At 39.5% G+C, this 21,278-nt stretch overlaps 2 protein-coding genes across 2 annotated transcripts; both read left to right on the top strand.

The window, feature by feature from the left end:
• Positions 1-5,553: 5,553 nt before the first annotated feature.
• On the top strand, positions 5,554-6,424 carry LOC137261942 (uncharacterized). Its single transcript, XM_067799762.1, has 4 exons — positions 5,554-5,588; positions 5,901-5,991; positions 6,080-6,205; positions 6,319-6,424. Exons 1-4 carry the CDS (start codon positions 5,554-5,556, stop codon positions 6,418-6,420), a joined length of 354 nt encoding a protein of 117 aa, XP_067655863.1. The 3' UTR covers positions 6,421-6,424.
• A 6,183-nt stretch (positions 6,425-12,607) lies between these two features.
• LOC137261878 (FGFR1 oncogene partner 2 homolog) lies at positions 12,608-19,307 on the top strand. The gene is made up of 3 exons (XM_067799685.1): positions 12,608-12,742; positions 13,747-13,998; positions 15,037-19,307. Exons 1-3 carry the CDS (start codon positions 12,608-12,610, stop codon positions 15,265-15,267), a joined length of 618 nt encoding a protein of 205 aa, XP_067655786.1. The 3' UTR covers positions 15,268-19,307.
• Positions 19,308-21,278: the final 1,971 nt, after the last annotated feature.

The following is a 21,278-nucleotide window of genomic DNA, read 5'->3' as shown; positions in this document are numbered from 1 at the left end:
ATTATCAGCAATCACACAAGGTTGATCGCTGTGTTTTCTGTTTTCAGATGCATTTTGGGGTTTATTTTACAAACTTATGAATATGGAATCCCCCAAATTATACAAACAGGATTTCTTTGAAAACGTTTATAATTACATAGTTCATAATCTTGGCGGCACACATGACTATTTAAGGTCATTATTTACAACGTAAAAGGCTCAAATGCTGTATTACTTCAAACATTTAGTTGTGTTTATTTTGAACATGTCGAAATGTTACAGACATTGAAAAGTAGTCACTAGTGATTTGTACCATTTTTATGACCTGTTCTGGATTCTACTTGAAGCAAGACCACGTGTCCTACTTTCAAATTGAGAATGGATGCAAACCATGTGCAAAGCGCGTCCTTCAAGATGCAAAGCAGAGACACTTTAAGAGTACAATTAACTATCTTTATACCGAACACGGATATAACGAACTGCATATTTACCTGCCACTCGCTGTATTGTTTAGGAATGCTTATAACGAACCACTTATTACGAACTGAAATTCGTGGTCAGTAAAAGTATAAAAGGTTACAAATAAATGTATTTGTTGAAACATTTTGCTTATTTGACTATAGTGAACATGTTGGAATATTGCCACAAATGTTTTTCACCATTGTTTCGACCTTACGTGTGTCGTGCATTCAAGTGCATTGAGAGTGAACTCAAATAATTTGTATTTTAAGTCGCGGATGTACTGTAGTACCACTGCATGAATGCAGTGAAATACGTTTATAACGAACACGTTTGTGGCGATGATACATCGATATAACATATTCCTCTACCTCGATTTGGGCAAATGATTGAATGTGATGTTTCCCTCCTGTTGGTATTTATATTCCTGAAAGAAAAGCGCTGTAAGTCCTAAAATTCAACATTTGATTTTGTTCCTTCTTAAACTGAATTCCCATTTTCCAGCCTGTTTTGTTTGGCCCCTGACACAGAGCAGTTGTGAATACACAATGTCCTTTAGAAAGAGGTCAAATGTAACACTGAAACTACTTGGGTTCACACTTTCTCAGTAAAGTACAGATTGTAGTAGTTTTGGTGGACTGAGTCCGACCCGGATTTCGAATCCACACTCGCAGAGGACTCAACCAAACTACTTGAAAGAGCGAGTGGGTTTAGTTTTACGCCGCACTATTCCAGCGGCTGTCTGTAAATAATGGAGTCTGAACCAGGCAATCCAGTGATCAACAACATGAGCATTGATCTACGCGCATGGAGGATACAATCACATAGGTCAACTAAGTCAACGAGCCAGACACCCGATCCGTTCGTCGCCTTTACGAGAAACATGGGTTGTTGAAGATCAGTTTTAACGGGTTTAATTGAGAACGTTTAATCCGAAATATAACGTGTGTTACAGTACAAGACCTAATCGTGAGTTGTGGAGAAGGTAGTAAGTTCCAGGGCCCACTTGCACAAAGCAATCTTAGGGCTACAATGATTGTAACTCCCATTCTCCAACATAGGCTTAAGGTAGTTGTAGCGCTAAGATCGCTTTGTGCAAGTGGGCCCTGGACACACATGGTGGCCATCGGCTTCTGCTGCGTGACGGAACTGTTGCAGGTGACACGAGTCTCTCTCCTCACAGTATCAGCAACTGTTGAAAGTGACTAGACTCTCTCTCGGTATCAGCAACTGTTGAAAGTGACAAGAGTCTCTCTCAGTATCAGCAACTGTTGAAAGTGACTAGACTCTCTCTCAGTATCAGCAACTGTTGAAAGTGACAAGAGTCTCTCTCAGTATCAGCAACTGTTGAAAGTGACTAGACTCTCTCTCAGTATCAGCAACTGTTGAAAGTGACAAGAGTCTCTCTCAGTATCAGCAACTGTTGAAAGTGACTAGACTCTCTCTCAGTATCAGCAACTGTTGAAAGTGACAAGAGTCTCTCTCGGTATCAGCAACTGTTGTAAGTGACAAGAGTCTCTCTCCTCACAGTATCAGCAACTGTTGAAGGTGACAAGAGTCTCTCTCCTCACAGTATCAGCAACTGTTTAAAGTAACAAAAGTCTCTCTCGGTATCAGCAACTGGTGAAAGTGACTAAACTCTCTCTCAGTATCAGCAACTGTGGAAGGTGACAAGAGTCTCTCTCCTCACAGTATCAGCAAGTGTTGGAGGTGACAAGAGTCTCTCTCCTCACAGTATCAGCAACTGTTGAAAGTAACAAGAGTCTCTCTCCTCACAGTATCAGCAACTGTTGAAAGTGACTAGACTCTCTCTCAGTATCAGCAACTGTGGAAGGAGACAAGAGTCTCTCTCTTCACAGTATCAGCAAGTGTTGGAGGTGACAAGAGTCTTTCTCCTCACAGTATCAGCAAGTGTTGAAGGTGACAAGAGTCTCTCTCCTCAGAGTATCAGCAACTGTTGAAAGTGACAAGAGTCTCTCTCAGTATCAGCAACTGTGGAAGGTGACAAGAGTCTCTCTCCTCACAGTATCAGCAAGTGTTGAAGGTGACAAGAGTCTCTCTCCTCACAGTATCAGCAACTGTGGAAGGTGACAAGAGCCTCTCTTCTCAGAATATCAGCAAGGATATGGCACTGATGCACAGCCATGCTGTCTTGAGTAAGATCTATTGTAGGGCGAGTTGACACAGGGCACCTGTGATCACGTGCTTTGGTAAGATGAGAGAATTGTTAGATGTTAGAGGTGGCCCTCTCCTCATAACGTAACCAAGAAAGAATCTTTTCTTGTGACCCCGAAGCACATTCGTCACCACTCGCCTCTTTCCGTAACCTCCAAGAAGGTTTCGTCCCCCACTTGATCGTTTGTGGCATTATGTTATTATTTTTAAAAAATCATAAAAATATGAGTCGTCATATTGAAAGTAGTAAGAACATTGCTAACAGAAATGTGCTGTCTAATGTGAAGGTTGAATAAGAATCATGTTTTCGTTTTTTTGTCAGTGAATCAAATCCCATTTGAAATTATTAAACCCTTTTCAGAAGCATAATTGGGAGTGCAAGGTGAACATGTGGTGATAATCACGTCAGAACATGTCTTTAAGAAATATGTTGTTCTCCTTCCTTTAGGTGTATCAAGGAGGTTTAGAGTTATCGTTCCTGTTTGAAGTGGTTCAGATGTACCTATGCCAATATGAAATCATTCGAGAGGGCACGAGTCGCTATTCGGTTTGTTCCGGAATAACACGAGTTGGTCACGAATGCCCGATCCAGAGCAGTGTCACCTTGACCTTGACTCACCGCTGAGTTGCTTAGCAGTACTAGAGGCAGAGTGGCACCATTTTGATTTTCGGATTTGCTAGAATGACAAGAATGTCTGAGGCTTATCTCCTCAATGTCTAACACCGGGGCTTTGTGTCTGATCGCTCTGTTCCGGAGTATGTTCCATTTTCAGCTTGACTTCAGAGGCATCCTAATAGACTGAGGAGCCATCAGGTAGAATGTGCGTGTTTGGGAATGCAAGAATGCCCCAAGCCTTCCGGTCCATTTTCTTGGTAGGCCTGGGCCCATGCCTGGATGGAGACATGCTCATCCATGAGCATCTTTACATTGCTTCTTTCTTCTTCTTCTTGTTAGCATCAGCTGATGGTTTGGTTTCGTCTTACTCCCAATTAACACAGAATGCGTCCACGTGTTAACGCTGAATTAGAGCTCGTACACAACAAAACTCTTTTCGAGTGGTAATTTGACATCGATGACATCTGGTAAGATCCTCTCGGCGCTCGGCACACTCGTTAAGTCACCTGATTACGTGACGCAGAGCTGTTTAAATCTGTTTTTCAAAACCGTTCAAAACCTGGCAGTTGCACCAATACGAAATATATGTATTGGTCTATTAGAATTATAATATACCTGTTTCCTATTTCTAAAATACAACAAATGTTAAAGAATGACAAGAATTCTTATTCTTATCCCATCAATCCATCGATTTTACATGAACATCTAGATGACCTTCACCTTCTGATTGCAAGAGGTTCCTAATGTCATGTACAATATTCAGAACTGTCCAGCTTCAAGCGGAAGATAAGTAATAATATTACATTACTGCAATGGCAATCAGTGCTATATCTGTCATCAAGGGTGGTGGGTGGTTAAAGCGTTTGCTCGCCACGCCGAAGACCCTGGTTCTACTCCCCACATTGGTACAGTCTGTGAAGCCTATTTCGGGTAATCACCGCCCTGACATTGCTGGACTCTTGATAAAAGCGACGTAAAACTTCATTAGTAATTCATTATTCGTATACAGACTTCAAAATGTGATATTACGCTCCCCAAATAAATGAAATCATAAGCAAATTCGATCCATATAACATATCTACAAAAGTTTATTTAAATCTATGTAATCAATTCCAGCAGTTTATGTTGATATAATAAAATCACAACGATCGTCATTTGTATGTTACATTGCCGTTGCAATGACTTCTTCATAGACTCGAAGATGTAACGATTCAGATTGTTTTTGTTATTAATTTACCTGTGCGTAAGTTTATACATTAAGAAACTTAAGGGTTTTCTTTTGTTCAGAGAACCAAAAACAGGTGGTCACATGACAGCGATGATAACTTATTGTCTTCCACTCGACGAATGTGCCTCAGATCAACAATGAGGGAGGTTAGTTTTACGCTGAATATTTCAGCTATATGGCGGCGGTCTGTGTGTAATCCAGACTTGACCAGACAATCCAGTGATCAGCATGAACATCGATCTACGTAATTGGGATACAATGACATGTCTCAACCAAGTCTGTGAACCTGACTACCTGGAGCCAGTTTCTCGTGTGCCCCGTTGTGATATTGTTGGTGTATAGTTTATAGCGGTGTAATACCGCAATCACTCTGTCACTCACTCTCTCACTCACTCTCTCACTCTCTCACTCACTCCATTTGCATGGGATCTAGCAGTCGGGAAAGTGACATGCTAGTCTTGAAGAGTTTTAAAGATCTCAAAATGAACAGACGCCACGCTGATGGCCTTGGCAAAGATGTGCCTCTGATATCATAAGGTATCATAATGATTGGTTCTTGTAAAGACATGTACATTGATGTGCACATGAACAGACAGGTTTAATGTTTATATGTGAAAAAAGGGGTTCTCACATCATGGATGACGAATCAGCCTAGAAAATGCTCACGTATTCGATGTTGTAATGAGTATGGATTTATGCCGCCTTTACCAATGTTCCAGCAACATCTCTGCGAGGGACACCAGAAATAGGCTTCACACATAGACAATTGAACCCAGGTCTTCTGCGTGACGAGTGGACGCTTTAACCATCACCACACTCCTCCATCTTGTAAGCCACATCATACACATTGATCCATACTCTAACAATTGCATCAAGTCACCTATTTTTCAGATAAATGTTATTACTGAAATTTTACAAAATTAGATGAAGGTTCACCGTTGCTTCTTCTAGTGAATCTTGGCATGTAATCGGGTTACGTTCAATAAACATTAACCCTTATCAGGCCAAGCTTTTTATACCCCATAAAGTGCCAAGCCGGGCCTTAGAGGCCCAGCCATCCCCCTTCCTTTGTTGTGATACCAACACTGTAGACATCATGGAAACCCTGAAGAGGCATCTGAAGGCAAATGGGTGAGAATAGCTGTTATCTTTTGTGATGAAATGATTTTCGAAAATACGTTTAGTTGTATTTTAATGGTGGATTTTATTAAAAACTGAACTTTCAGATTTCAAATCTTAATTTTTCTGTCTTCATATACAAGACATAAATGCTTGTGTATTTTCCCGATCTTGGGGTAATTTTCAAAGTTAAACCATGAATATTAACAAATACAATGCTGATTAAAATGGAAAATGACATTATGAATAAATAGTATCAGCTACTAATAACTGTGTCTCAACATTGTTGTCATGTCTGATGTTCATTCTCAATTGCTCTTTCAGTCTTACTGCTTCTCAGGGATTCATACATGTTTTGCTGCACCATGGTGACAGTCGCAAAGCTGTGTACAGAGCTATGTATGGACAGCTGATCGTAAGTATTAATTATTTAATTTTTTGAAAACCACCCATTGGTTCATAATTGGTAAATGACTTATTCAAGATGATGTTATATGTTTCAGTATGGGGGAAAGATAGCGGAACCAGGCACTACTCTTGTGTACCCTGAGGAGATCAGATCTGTTGTTCGAGAGCGTTTCCCAGATCCGTCTGCTGGTACATATGATGCACAGTATAGTGATGACAAGGTATGGCCATTTGATACATGTGACATTTTGTATCCGTTTTTCAAGCAACATTTCGGTCAGTACTAAGTTTTTATTTTATTGTCTTTGTAATTTTGTACTTTTCTCTATTCCAGAGCTCTCGACACCTGACCTTGACGCAGATGGTGGCACATCAGTGGCGTTCTCCTCCAGCATCATGTGCACTGTGCAGAAAACCTACCTCTAAACCCTACTAAGGTAGATCATGTATCAACAGAAGAAATAAAACAACTTGAAACTTGAAATGATTTATTTGTTTATGTATAGCATGTAACTGAACAGGGGTTTTACATGGCAACATTTGTCTCAAACACCGTTCAAAGACTTCTGGAAATTTAAACTAATGCAGTGTTACAGAGTGCAGTGAGCGATAGTAATCGCACTTATGTCATCAGTCCACAACGTCGCTCACTCTTTACAGTCATCACACACAATTGTGGAAGAACTGTGCTCCTTGCACACATTGCGGTAACATTCGCTGCACACCAACTTGGTCTTCCTATCCTTCTTGCTGTCACAGATGCAACATCGTCGACGCTTCACGGGGTCCTCTTCAGTATCTTGAGGTGCTCCATCAGGGAGGACACATCGCATGTCCTGTTGTATATCTCTTGATAGACCAACTGGGTTTGCCCTTCGTCTTTCAATCTGTGGACGTATCAGGTCTTCAGCAACAGCCTGTAGATATGCACGTCTTCGATCATTGTTTGACACCTTCCATGCTGGATACTTCGTCTTCCAGATGACATATGCTGCTAGTCCTGCAATGTCAAGCATGTTGAAGAACATGACACGTGGCCAACGCTTTGTCTTGCGTTTGGTAGTATACTTGTGGGTCATATGATCCATAGTGTCAACTCCCCCTTTTTGGGCATTATAGAAGAGAATTATTTCTGGCTTCTTCTTGGCGGACTGGTCCACCTCTTTGTCACTGTGCATGGTACTGAGCACTGTCACACACTTCCTCTTCTTACACTGATACGAGACAATTGTTGTCTTGTCATTGAACCCAAAAGTAGAGTCATGGAGCTGCCTGCCAGTCTTTGCAGTAAAATCCGTTGGAAGGAAGCGCTTGTTTTGTCGAACAGTTCCAACAAGTGTCAGTCCATTGGAGAGCAACTCCTTTGCAAGATGAACAAAAAAGTTGTCTGCAGTGATGTTCCTATTTGACTGGAAGAATGGACGACACAAGTCCAAAGTGATTTGTCTGCCTAGTCCAACTTGTCTGTTATGACCTTCTTTTCCAACATATGGGATGCATTTCAGAGGGTAGAAACTGTCAGAATCCACAATCCAAAAGAGCTTTATGCCATATTTGTCTGGTTTCATAGGCATATACTGGATGAAAGAACACCTCCCTCTGAAGGGAACCAGCTGCTCATCAACGGTCAGATTTGTGCCTGGAATATAGTGGCGGCCAAGACAGGAGTGGAATTTCTCCCAAACATCACGGAATGGGGCAAACTTGTCTTTTTCTTTTCTGGCTGACCTGGTGCATTTATCGTCAAACCGAAAAAATATTACAAGTTCTTTAAATCTGCTTCGGGACATTGCAGCTCTGATCAAAGGAATACCATATGATTTGGTCCACAGTACTTCTCTCTTCTCTATTTTTGCCATAGGCACCATGAGAAAGAGGGGGGTGACCGGGCCTAATAGGCCCGGCTTGGCACTTAGTGGGTTAAAGATTTAATTTTCAAAATATTTTCTTTTTCGGAAAGAATAACTATATTTAGATTTCATTGGCATGTAACCGTCAAGAAACTTGAGGAATACCTGGAATATGACATTTCATCATCCAACGGTTTTGCAGTTATTACATGATTTATGCCACTTCGGGTCCAAAAATACCCACTTGGCCTGATAAGGGTTAATTCCAGATCATTATGATGATCAAGGAATTATTAAAATAGAAACTAACCCAGTATGTGGCTGTGTAATTAACGCATAGAGGTAAACGCCAAGGCGATTGTGCTACTTCCCTTTGTGTAGAGCATGTTAAAGAGCCATGTGAAGGATCCAGGGGCACCTTTCACGAAGCTACCTTTACTAAGGTTGACCTTAACTCCCATTTTTTAACATTGGACTAAGGTTACCTTAGTGACTTATGATCACCTTAGTGTTTTGTGAAAGAACGCCCTGGGCTCGTTTCACGAAACCATCGTAGTGCCGCGACTGTCGTGCCATACATTAACATTAACTTACGACTATCTTAGCGATAAGAGTGCCATACATTAACATTAACTTACGACTATCTTAGCGATAAGAGTGCCATACATTAACATTAACTTACGACTATCTTAGCGATAAGAGTGCCATACATTAACATTAACTTACGACTATCTTAGCGCTAAGAGTGCCATACATTAACATTAACTTACGGCTATCTTAGCGCTAAGAGTGCCATACATTAACATTAACTTACGACTATCTTAGCGCTAAGAGTGCCATACATTAACATTAACTTACGACTATCTTAGCGCTAAGAGTGCCATACATTAACATTAACTTACGACTATCTTAGCGATAAGAGTGCCATACATTAACATTAACTTACGACTATCTTAGCGCTAAGAGTGCCATACATTAACATTAACTTACGACTATCGTAAGTCTAAGAGAGGTTCGAAAGTCTAAGCTCCGTAACACAGACTTACGACAATCGTAACGCTACGACAGCCTCGTGAAACGGGCCCAGCTTTGCAGTGTGGACAAAGTGGCGTGACCTGAAACCAACGCCACAAGCTATATTCGATGATGTCAATAAAACAGATACGTGTCGCTCCGACGATCTTCTTATTGCTAGTTTTTGATGCAGTGAGATGTCACAAACGACACATCAAACCTCTCATCAAGCTGAGCGAGAAGAGAAAACTCGTTCAGCACATTAAATATTACGTCCAATTTCAGATGTACCCGACAGAGCAACATGAATGACGGGTGTAGGTGTGGATATTGCCCTTTTATGGGTGACTTGTCTGTAGTGGTTCAGGGACTGCGAGAGAGACTAGGGTCAGACCATAGGCCTGGTCAAACTCAGCGATAGGTTGCTATCAGCTTTTATGTGAGTCAGGGTGCTGCTGGTAGACTGTGGCAGAGATTTCAAGAATTCAAACTAGTCAGCAGTCTTAGATGATAGGCGCATGATTAACGTAAGTATGATACCGATTCCTTAACGCAGCAGATCTTCCAACAGAACACCTCAATGTTAACAATGTAAGGATATCCAGGAGCACCGCTCGTCGACGTTTAAAGGCAGTCGGTCTCTGATGTAGAGGACTTGCATTTCGTCCACCACTAACACCACGTTACAAGCAAGCGCGTTTGAGATGGAGCAGACATGGCCAGTGGTCTCGGTTTCTCTTCACAGATGAAAGCAGATTCAGTTTGTTCGTCCATGGTGGTCGGCAGAGGACAGACAGATAAGGCATTGATTGTATCTCTGCCCCCACCTTCCCAGGATAATAAACCTATGTAATCACTTTTTAGCACACACACACAATACAAGTTGATCACTGGCCAGGAGGTGAACATGGGTTGATGTATCCTCGATGTTTGTTTATGTTCCCTGTGTTAACTTTGAATTGTTTGAAGCAAGGCTACAAACCCTTTTGCAGCTATTGCTAGAATTTGCCAAGAAAACCAAATCTTCCCTCCATCGCATTCGCAAAATATCGGTAATTTCCGTGATTTATTGTAATTCGAGATAAAGCATTACTGCAACGAAGTACCAAATGAGTTCGGCATTCCCAGCGGGGTACATAGAAAAAGTTACTCACTTGTAAGCGGGGTACATTGAAAATAACAAAAACAACAACAAAAAACAAAAACAAAAAACAAACAAAAAAAAAAAAAAAAAAAACGGTCAGCCAATCACAAAGCGACAACTAGGCGTGAAGTGTGATAATAACCATTATGATGACACTCTTAGTTCTATCATTTCTAAGAAACTTTTCTAGGCTTGTGTTAGGCTATATACATTGTTTGACTGTTTATTATAGTCCGTTTGGCTCAAAGAGGACGGTGAATTGAAGTCTAACTCGGAAACTGTTAAACATGGCATACTCAGTGAAACGATGATCATAATCAAACCATCATACCAACTCTGTGAGGATTTTTTGTCCTAAAATGAAAAAAAAAACGTTGAAAAAACTAGCACTGGATCACTGCAAAGGCAGGCGGACAGTCACCCCATCACTGCAGTCTGCAGGACAGTGGTTCCAGGGGGTGGGTTCATGTTTGTGGTCTCTAGGTACTTGGTAAATTCACTATCGTTCACTGTTGTTTTAGGGGGTTTTTTTTGTTTTGTTTGTTTGTTTGTTTGTTTTTTCATTATTTATTTATTTATTTATTTGTTTCTTTTTCTGCATGCATCTCCACGAGATCCCTTTTCTTCTTGTTCACAATAAACATTTACACAAACTTCATATTTGAATTCTCATGCGGTTTGGCTTTTTGAAATGTAAAACAAACAAATGAATGACTGGAATGGATTTAATGAATTTAGTGCCTAGATTGTTTGATGGTTGAATGAACGTGTGAAACTGTGCCATGAAGAAATGTTTGTGAAATGTGCAATGGCTGCTTGGAAATTGTCCTTAAAGCACAAAATGTGTACTAGTCTACATTTTGTGTGAACGGTCTAACGTTTCCTCCGGTAAATTTAACTCGCAAACTGATTGTCCAACATTTTGTTGCCTATACTATTGTACCGTGAGAATCTGGATTAAAGTATGCTTTCGGCGTCTCGTGAACCTGAAATTTGTTCGACAACACTCCGGGCGACAAAGAGTTACTTCCCTTGTGGAACTCTTTGCGATTGGAACTGGTTTTCATTAACTTCCGGCTATATCGAGACTGTCAATTTTCTCAACAGGTTTGTTGTTTGTCAGGTGTTGCAAATAGTTGTGATAACAATTAGGCTGCTTAGTCTCGCAAGAAATAACGACAGAAATCTTTGGGACAGGTCTATTAACTTTCAAGAGTGTATGAGTGCGGATTATCTTCTGGAAATGCCTTTGATTTAGCGATGTTACTGTGTCAACATTGGGTTGTGCTTTCAGAATATTTCAGTCAAGCTTTACATTATGGTGTCATTTTGGTTAAAGTCATGTCAACAATGTTTACAGAGGGAAGGGAATTTACAAATTAAAGGCATAAAAGTTCTGGACTTGTAAATTTACCTCCAGTGTTGATTGAGAGCGACCCATAAAGGTGCATATTGTTTAGATGTTTCAATGAACCCATTAGAATTCAGCACTTTAATTAGCCCCTAGCAACCTTTCGTGCATGGATGGTGTTGTTAGGGTAGAATACTATGGACTGGTTTGTCACATTTGTGACTAAACTGAATATCTTCATGCACTGAAAGTATAGTATTCTGTTCGTGATATCAAAGATATTTTAACAGGTTACAGTTTGATCAGTGGATTAGAGAGTGGTGTGTTATTAATTGCAATACCATACTGAAGTGTATCCAGATGAGAGACGCTAACACTTTAACCAATTCTGAAATAACATCACCAATTCATAGGCCATAGGCTGCAGAGAACTGTCAGGCAACTGCCTTTCTGAAAGTTTGTGGGTACGTGACAGCAGTGCTCTTAGTCTTACTAGACCACAAACGCTATAGCATGTTGAATGTGTTTGATACAGTGCTTAAGGAATGTTTGACCACAAAAAAATAACCCTTTTGTACATTTGGATCAGAGTATGACTCAGTAGCAAACATGCAACTTCAGGTGGTGTCACCGAGTAACTACAAAATCAGAGCTAAGAAAACTAGCTAAGTGCGTTCTTATCTTGTCATATGTGATTAAATATTAAGTAGAGAGCCTGACCAAAACATAATGCATAACTTGAATGACTCCTGCTGACAGGTAATGAACACATATGCCTGGAGTCTTGAACATGTGATACAGTTCTTTAAAAACAACAACCAAGAAACTCTTTGAAAATCTGAAAATGTATCGTGTTGTAGCTGTATATTTGTCTCTATGGATGTGTAGCCCTGTTGTTATTCTATTCTGAAGACCTCTGAAGGTCCCGAGTAGAATAGGCCTCCAACAACCCATGCTTGCCATAAAAGGCGACTATGCTTGTGAGAAGAGGCGACTAACGGGATTGGGTGGTCAGGCTCGTTGACTTGGTTAACACATGCCATCGGTTCCCAATTTTGCATACCGATGCTTATGTTATTGATCACTGGATTGTCTGGTCCAGACTCGATTATTTACAGACCGCCGCCATATAGCTGGAATATTGTTGAGTGGGGCATAAAACTAAACTCACTCATTCACTCAATCTATGCTGAAGGTACTCCATGTTGCACTGAAATGTTCTCATTTGACTCTGAATTTCTGGATTGTGTGTTATTATTTCAGGATGGCCTTGACAGTTGAGAAACTATTGAGTGATGCCAGTTACCTCATCAGTCGCCTCAAGGAACATGACTCATCAGCTGATCTCCTCATTGCCAATGCCCAGGCATTGAATAAACGAGTAGATGCCATGAAACAGGTAAGCTTTGAACCTGTTGAATATTCCATCCAGGATCTTCTCGTTTGCAAAATTGACACATACCAGCAGATCATTCTCTTGCCACAGAGATTACTCTTGTCATATCTTCCCAAGTAACCTGTTCTAATACAGCCCTTTTATGGTGCGAGTGTTCTTGGTTCATGATTGGCTGTAATCAGATTTAGTTTTGCAATCAGTGACGTTGTTTCAAAAGTGATCATCTGGGAAGCCACAGTAATTTGCATTTGCAAAGTATGACCTCTTCCCCAGCATGATGTGTAAACTTTATAACTAGATAGAACCCTGTCTTGTAATCGCAGATCAAGGACATCTTTATCCCTGCCTTTGACAAACAACAAACTATCCATTAAATGTCTTAGTGTCTCATCAACAAAAACGTCTTGTCAGTTAATTCCTGCACTTTATATTGTGCTAGTTTCTGTTTATCAATGTCAGCTAAACATGAAATACCGAATCTATACCTCGCATGTTGATCAACTAATTCCATGGTGGATCCAAGTCGATGTAACATGATCGGATGGAAGGAAGGGAGATAATTCATGTTTCGATTTTTTGGTGCTGGGGGATTTTATGAGAAATGGGAATAAAGCCATATTAGTACAAAGGTTACATAGGAAGATATGACATGTGTAACCCCTGTGGGAAGAGAATGTCTGCAGATTTGAAATCAGAAGTTTGAAGGATGATAGAACTTTCCTTGCCAAATGAATTTAAAGCAGCACTGATTCACAATTTTAGGGCATAGTCCTGGGAAGGGGTAATTGATTAATTTACTGCAGCTATTTAGACTTGTAACTCTGCTTCATGTTTAGAAAGTGTGAGGTGTATCTTGTTACAGAAAATGTGTATTATGTCCTCCGAACTGCATTCTGAAATCCTGAGGATAAGTTCAGATGGTTAATAGAAGGATCCTCCCTTACCTTTGCTATATATCGTTGATCATGCTGATCTAGCAATTCATACCTCCTCTCAACATTCTCCAGTACCAAGATGACATAACAGAGCTGAATGAGATAGCCAAACACCGGCCTCGCTCAGCCTTGGTGCTGGGCATTGCACAGGAGAACCGACAGATTCGGGAGTTGCAGCATGAGAATAGAGAACTGCAGATGTCCCTAGAGGAGCACCAGTCAGCTCTTGAGCTCATCATGCAGAAGTACAGGGAGCAGATCATGCAGCTCATTCAGAGTAACAGAGTCGAGAAGCTTATCTCGCAGAAAGGAGATAACTCAAAAGTAAGAAATGTCTTGTTATCTTACCTTACAGTAACATAAACGTCGGATTCTAATTTTCTATTAATTTCAGTGTACATTTAAGAATATTATGAGTTGTTCACTGTTCCCAGTGGGGCATGGGCTGAAGTATCCTCAACGTTTGTTTATGTTCCCTGACCCTGAAGGGCTTGTAAGTGGGATTTATTTAAAATAAAAGATGAGCACTAGCCAATCAGAAAACAACATTTATGTGTGAGGTAAGATAATTCTAATGATCCTCTCTCAAATAGATGAAATAGAGTATTGTATTTTGAATCAGTCATGTATGATGCCATTCAACAGATATTTCCCTTGTTTTCCGAACGATTTCATGAAGCCATTTCTGAGCATGTGGAAGAAATGGGCAAATAATTAGAAGGCATGCTCTGAATACTGTAATAAAAATGAATTTCTCCACCCTGCGGTATTCATAGTTATGTTGTCCATGTTTTTATGAATACCCTGAACCAAATCAATACCCTGAATTTAATCTTGTTTAGACACAAAAAGGTACTCTGATCGATTTTTCAGATTCATGTCATTCAAATTAGATAGATGTCATTCAGTTGATAAATGAGGACAGTATTCAATGAATCCCAAACTAATTTGTTTCTCCTGACAATTACCCTGATTGGTTGTACATAATGATGACCCAAAACTTTAAATGTTACAGCAATATTTCAGGCTTTTATTACTTCTCATACTGTGAGGTCTACCATATCTTCCCAAGTAACTTGTTCTAATACAGCCCTTTTATGGTGCAAGTGTTCTTGGTTTGTGATTAGCTGTAATCAGATTTAGTTTTGCAGTCAACGACCTTGTTTCAGAAGTGATCATTTGCAAAGCAATGGTAATTTGCATTTGCAAACTATAACCTCTTCCCCAGCATGATGTGTAAGCTTTTTATCTAGACAGAACCCAGTCTCTTCTCATATTGTGAGGTCTACCATAATGTTTATGATTCTGCGCAAATGTTATGTTAAGTATGTTGAAGGCAGAGTCATCTTTTTCCTTGTCCAGGAGGAAGTTGTGCAACTGCTGGACAAAATTGATGAAATGGCTGCTGTGATGCACAAGGCTGTAAAGATTGATGATGATTCCGTGAGCAAAGAACAGGAACAGGTGAAACAACTGCAGACCGAGAACAAAGCCCTCCGTGAGATCCTCGAGGTCTGCACAACTTCAGGAGATCGTATTCTTAAAGAAAGGGTTACTGAAGATTCAGCTTGTCAGACGGTGACTGAATCCTGATCAGCTGTCTCCCCTTGGGTATTCTACAGACAAATAAGGCATAATAGGTGATAGAATATTTGTGCCAAACCAAATTGTTCCAAGTCTGAGAAAGTGTATTTATTTGCTAACATTGCATGCAAAGTCTGCTATTTATGCGATCAATATGTATCACCATGCCAACAATTGCAAGTATGGGATGGTATAGGTGTGTATCTGTTGCTATAGCTACCAGTGAAGAAAGATTGATTTGATAGTGATACAAGTACATCCCTGTGATCAGTGACAGATAATGCTTGATGAAGTCATGACGCTTTTGTTTTGCATCTATATTCAGATGTAGAGCATCAAGTACTTCAGCGTCAAAACTTTAAGCTGTCAACTTAGTAGAACCCCTCCCTCAGTGCTCGATACAGTGAATATGTTTTCCTCACTTTGTTTAAGTCCCGACTTCCTTTGTTGGGTGACCATAGAACCAGCTGCCTGGGGTTAGGAAAGGGGCATGGCCACAGAGCTCATCCCTGGAGTGTTGGGTGACCAGCCAGCTGTTTGGGGTAGTTAGGGGAACATGTAGATGGGGTCCCTAGTGACAAGGGGATTTGATATGGGGTGCTGAGAAGGTGGGGTGGGAGACAGCATGACCATGGAACTAAGATTCCTGAAAAGGGGATGGGATGAAGGTGGCGAGGGTTTATTTTGGGGGGTGGGATGGGGCTTGTTTGTTGGGGTGGGATGGTTCCATGAGGGGTAAGAGAAATGTGGATGGCTTGAGGGGTTGAACATGATACAGCTGACGGCAAAGGTAGCTCCCTCTCAGAATTCCGTGTGCTACAGAGCTGGTTGACCAAGGGGCAGTGCAACACAGTAAATATACATTTGTTTACATGAAGGGGTGGATTGACTATGATAAATCTGGTTGAAAGAGATGGTTTAACCAGGGTTGGATTGCAGGTTGTTAGCCTGAAGGATAGATTAACCCACATTTTACTGTGTTATGGTAGGATTTGAAAATTTGCAAATAGCAGTTCTTCGATGGGTAAATTAATTTATCAGTCATATTACAACTATGCTTGAACCGTCATCCAGGGCATACTTGCCCAAAGGGATCTTAGCTATAACTCCTATTCCCCAACATAGGCTTAAGATAGACATCACGCTAAGATCGCTTTGTGCAAGTGGACTCTGATGAAGATATCATTGCCTGTGTTCAGAGTAATCTGTATTTGCTGCTTGTCACTATCCATTTGCTTCTCAATGAAAATATAAATTTAGAGAAAAGCTGATCAGTTTTGAAGTGTTATGTTGTTGTAGATTCCACCCAACTGGAATTTGAATGTTAATGTAAACCTAATATGTATGAATGTCTTCTTTTCATCTTATGAAAATTATCCAAAATAATATGCTTGTGTGGATTATCATGCAATTGTTTGTTCACATTACATGGAGCACTAACTGCAGATGTTTCAAACCGACCACATTGATGTTGTGAATTTTCTTTAGTGTAAAGAATACTTGCATATTGATATTTCCAATCTGTACACAGCCACAATTATGATGAAACTTCATTTCCCTAGTTTCAAAGAATAACATCCAGTCATTTTCTGAGTTTCCATGGTTACTTTGATCATTCCAGCATTGTATCTTTTAAACCAGGAATTGTGTATCAATCGCATTCATTCAACCTGTCGACAAAGTGGTTCTTTGTTTCCATTCATAATTCCATGTACAGTCATCCCTCGCAATAATGCAGTTTGTGATAGTACGGATTTCGATAAAAAAAAGTTGAACTGCGATCACACCCTTTCACGAAAATGAAAATAGTTCGTCAACAAATCCACTGTTGCGCTCTTATAAATTATGTAAACTAGTGAAATTCAATGCAGATGGCAACTGACAGTGTTTAACATACATATCCATTGTGTTTCAGATGCTTAAAACATGCAGGGTTTTCTCAATAATAATCATACCAACATCGTAGTAGTAACTTATGCTGTCAGTCGAGTTACGAGGAGTACTTACGATGTTTGCTGTGATGCAACACACCACGCTCTAGCACATTGAAACACAGTCATCCGAGAACATATGGTGTCAGAAGCCATATTTTACTAGTATTTGATTAAATTCAATCCCAATTTTATTTATTAAAACTGTTGACAGTTGCTGTAGTGATTTTTCTTGCAAGTTTCCGGTACATATATATGTTTTCATTTTCAAAGTTTGTTAATTTTCACCTTCAGTGATACAATATATTTTTGACTTGGCACAATACACAAAATAGCAGTCCTTGGAAAACATGATTTTCACTTTGCTGCTGTTCCACATTATGTAATAAGTACTATAACGCGGGGGGTCTTTCTTGGACCCCAAGACCTACGTTATGGCAAGGGATGACTGTAGTTACTTCTTTGTGAAGTTGGAACATGCTATCTCATTCTTTTTTTTCCAAATTACTGTCAGAAAGCGACACTGAAATGGAATACACAGAAACATTAAGAAGAGTTTGCAGTTCCTTTTGGAAAGAGCTGTTTTGTGCTTTTTTCTTCTCTTAATGTGAAAGTATGTTCCTTTGGGTTTAGGGTGGGTTTTATTTTTCATTTTGAACTGTCACTGCATGTTACACCTATGCACCTATGACTGGATAACTAAAGATTTGTACCACATATTTTGGCGCCATGTTTTGGCTTCCAGCCAGAAGGTATTTTGTGTACCATCAGTGGAACCAGTTTATAACAATTGAAATTTAATCAGCCTGTCTGAACATGCATGAACAAGATTGCTTATTCAGTATATGACATGTTATAAAATAATCACTCACACACTCATCACTTTATGTTTTTGTTGCATTGCATTTTGAAAGGACTGTTGATTAGCATTTTGTAAGACTGAGGAGTTTGATGATTGCATGGCATATATTCAAGAATGACTGAAAGACACACTTAGATGTTGTTAGATGACAAAGAATGTGTATCAGAAGGAGTTTTTGTGATAATCATGAATGGAATAATTATGTCTTATATTGGAATTTATTAGCGCAAAATTTGTTTTGTTGTTATGACAAAGGGAGAAAAATGAAATGGAATTTCATAAGTTTGCTTTTGAAAGTTAAGTGTTGTATACACCCTATTATCACACTGTGAACTTGTGAACATAGTTATCTCCCTTTGTCTACCAGGGTCCACTGATCCCTGGTTTAAATCCAGGATTCACCATGAATCAGATCTCCAATTCTACAATGAAGTTGGAAATTACTCAGTTCTCATCGGTCCTACCATAGCATCAAGTAACAATAAATTCAAAGTTCAAACAACGATCATCTGCATCATTGCAGAAGATAATGTTTCCCAGAAAGAAGTTTCTGTTGTTTTTGTCGGTATGTATTACAATATTTTTATGGGGGCAGTGGGATGGCCAAGTGCTTAAAGAGTCCACTCCTCATGTTAAACACCCAGGTTTGATTCCACAAATGGTTAAAACATGTGGAGCCTGTTTCTGCTGTCCCGTCGTAATATTGCTAAAAGTGGCAAAAAACCTCACTCACTAATATTTGTATGTACAATTGTGGAATGCCAGATTCGGAGTATTACAGTATATAAATTGTGTGGGTGAAGACACATCAGTAATCAACAATACCTGTATTATAAGTGAGTAAAGACAAATGACTTCGAAAAACAATTGAATTACTGTAGATAAATCTTCTTGTAGCCTACCTTAAAGTACCAGAACATTTCAATGCACAACTTGTTTGGCTCACACGTTCAAGATTTTTCAACTTTTCTCAGATAGAGAGGTGTTTTTCCGACTGAATCCACCTCAATGGGTTGTCTTCCATCAGTTTCATTGTTGAAAACTGTCAACAGACTGGACTTACTATTTCCTGATTCAATTTATAAACATGTCTGTATTAAGGTCTGTGTGTGTTGAATGGAGGTTTTGTTTTGCTGACTTGTTTTACCTTGTATATATATACATGTATTTACTCAGTATCTACATGAATCTCAGCGTCAGTTGCTTACCATTAGTGTTGTTAAAGTGTCAGATCAAATAAACTAACAAACAATTGATTGCATGTTTTGTTGTGTTGATTCAGTTTGTAAACCGAATATCACCATGTTCAGTAATCTGATTGGTTGAAAAGGCTGATGTCGTCGGTTCCAAATGAATTCCTGTGTTTCAAGTATTCAATAACACCCTGAAATTGGCCAACCCAGGATGTTTTTCTCGTAAATGTTACCATTTTTATGAATTCTGTTGGAAAAAAAGTGACAATGTATCAGAGCTCATTAGTCTGTTGGCCAAATCCTTCAGATTTTATTGAAAAATGAGTATCACTCAAGTCTGGAATGATTTGGCAAGAGGCTCAGCTCCAGGCTTGGAATTAGGCATTGAATTTGAATTTCATTTACACTTTGTAGATATGTAGGTATATGTTACAGCCAATATCTACAATCAGGCAATACGTAAAATGACTGAAATAACCAGTCAATGTGTACATAATCTGATTCACTGTCATTGTGTACATTGTCTGATATTTCCAGGCATTGTGTACAGTACCTGAGTAATTAACCCAATTATTGTACAGATTAACTGATTGTAGAACAGAGATTATTGAGAAGACAAGATTAGCTTGGGTAGCATGTCATGGGGGGTCGTCCCACTTGTCCGGTCAGGTAATTCGAAGTACATGTAATCCAGTTTAAATATTGCGCTTGGGTTGCTGGCCCGTTAGAGTCAGTTTCAATGAGCTCAGTTCAGTTGTCACTCAATTACCCACTGAGCCAACACTGTTCTACTGAACATAGAAACATGATATCATATTTAGGACACATGAAAAAATAGTGGAATACATCCTCTGGGCCTTGTGAGCAGGTGCAAGAAGCATTACCGGAGATGAAACGATTATATCTGTCACTGTTTGTAGATCGAACATTATGTTGGTATTAACTTATGGTTTCATTGATTCATGGTCCAACAGAGGAAGTATTTTTCGCCATTATAGGTAGTTCATTCCACAGTTAAATTGTGTTGGGCAAAAACGATTTGGAATAGTTAGTAGATTTGCATCATATAGTCTGACAATTTTCATTATTCCTCAGATTGTAATTACTCTTATCAGAAACAATCCCTGGAGCAAAGATCACAAGGATAGCCAGGAACCATATGGTTTCCATTTTGTAAAATAATGGTGAGTTCAGTATTCGACTTACCAGTACAGGCTATAGTCGGCACGTCAAAGACAAGTGGTAATCTCCCGTACGGGATTATATGTCTGCATATCAAACAAACCGGACAGGTGGGACTAACCCATGTCATGGGTAGTATGATTATTGTCTTGACCATAATCCCTGTTTAACAACTGGTCAGTCTGTACAATACATGGGTTAATTAATCAAGCAATGCACACAATGCCTGGAAATTTTAGACAACATTCACAATGCCTGGAAATCTTAGACAACATTCACAATGCCTGGAAATTTTAGACAACATTCACAATGCCTGGAAATTTTAGACAACATTCACAATGCCTGGAAATTTTAGACAACATTCACAATGCCTGGAAATTTTAGACAACATTCACAATGCCTGAAAATTTTAGACATTCACAATGCCTGGAAATTTTAAACCATGTACACAATAACTGACTCCGATTTCTCGAAAAAATCTCAAACTGAGTTTCACAATTTGAAACAGATGAATTTTTAACTCAACTGCATTTTTAAAAATATATAAACCCGAAATAAAACCTTAAGTAATCCATCCACGAAACTCAATTGTTTCCTATAATTTGAGTTTTGTGCCGATTTCAGTTCTTTCTGTGAAAAGCGTTTTCTCAAATTTGAGAAAAATCTCAGACTTAACACAAAACTCAGACTTAAGTTTGTTCCGAGAAATCGGGGCCTGGCTATTTTAGACAATGTACACAATGCCTGGTTATTTTAGACAATGTACACAATGATTGGATGTTTCAGTCATTGTACACATTGCCTGACTGTAGGCATCGACTAACATATAAATGTTTTTTAAACAGGATACCA

The sequence above is a fragment of the Haliotis asinina genome, chromosome 14 (assembly GCF_037392515.1).
Source record: "Haliotis asinina isolate JCU_RB_2024 chromosome 14, JCU_Hal_asi_v2, whole genome shotgun sequence".
Taxonomy (NCBI): Eukaryota; Metazoa; Mollusca; class Gastropoda; order Lepetellida; family Haliotidae; genus Haliotis; species Haliotis asinina.
The sequence above is the reverse complement of the archived record's forward strand: the minus strand, read 5'-3'. Positions and strand labels throughout refer to the sequence as shown.

Bases quoted from the DNA above. Each gene is read 5' to 3' on its own strand.
- LOC137261942 (XM_067799762.1), top strand. From the start codon at position 5,554: ATGGAAACCCTGAAGAGGCATCTGAAGGCAAATGG. The intron at 5,589-5,900 runs GTGAGAATAGCT...TTGCTCTTTCAG, and splicing joins AGGCATCTGAAGGCAAATGG to TCTTACTGCTTCTCAGGGAT. The intron at 6,206-6,318 runs GTATGGCCATTT...TCTCTATTCCAG, and splicing joins CACAGTATAGTGATGACAAG to AGCTCTCGACACCTGACCTT.
- LOC137261878 (XM_067799685.1), top strand. From the start codon at position 12,608: ATGGCCTTGACAGTTGAGAAACTATTGAGTGATGCCAGTTACCTCATC. The intron at 12,743-13,746 runs GTAAGCTTTGAA...AACATTCTCCAG, and splicing joins GAGTAGATGCCATGAAACAG to TACCAAGATGACATAACAGA. The intron at 13,999-15,036 runs GTAAGAAATGTC...TTCCTTGTCCAG, and splicing joins AGAAAGGAGATAACTCAAAA to GAGGAAGTTGTGCAACTGCT.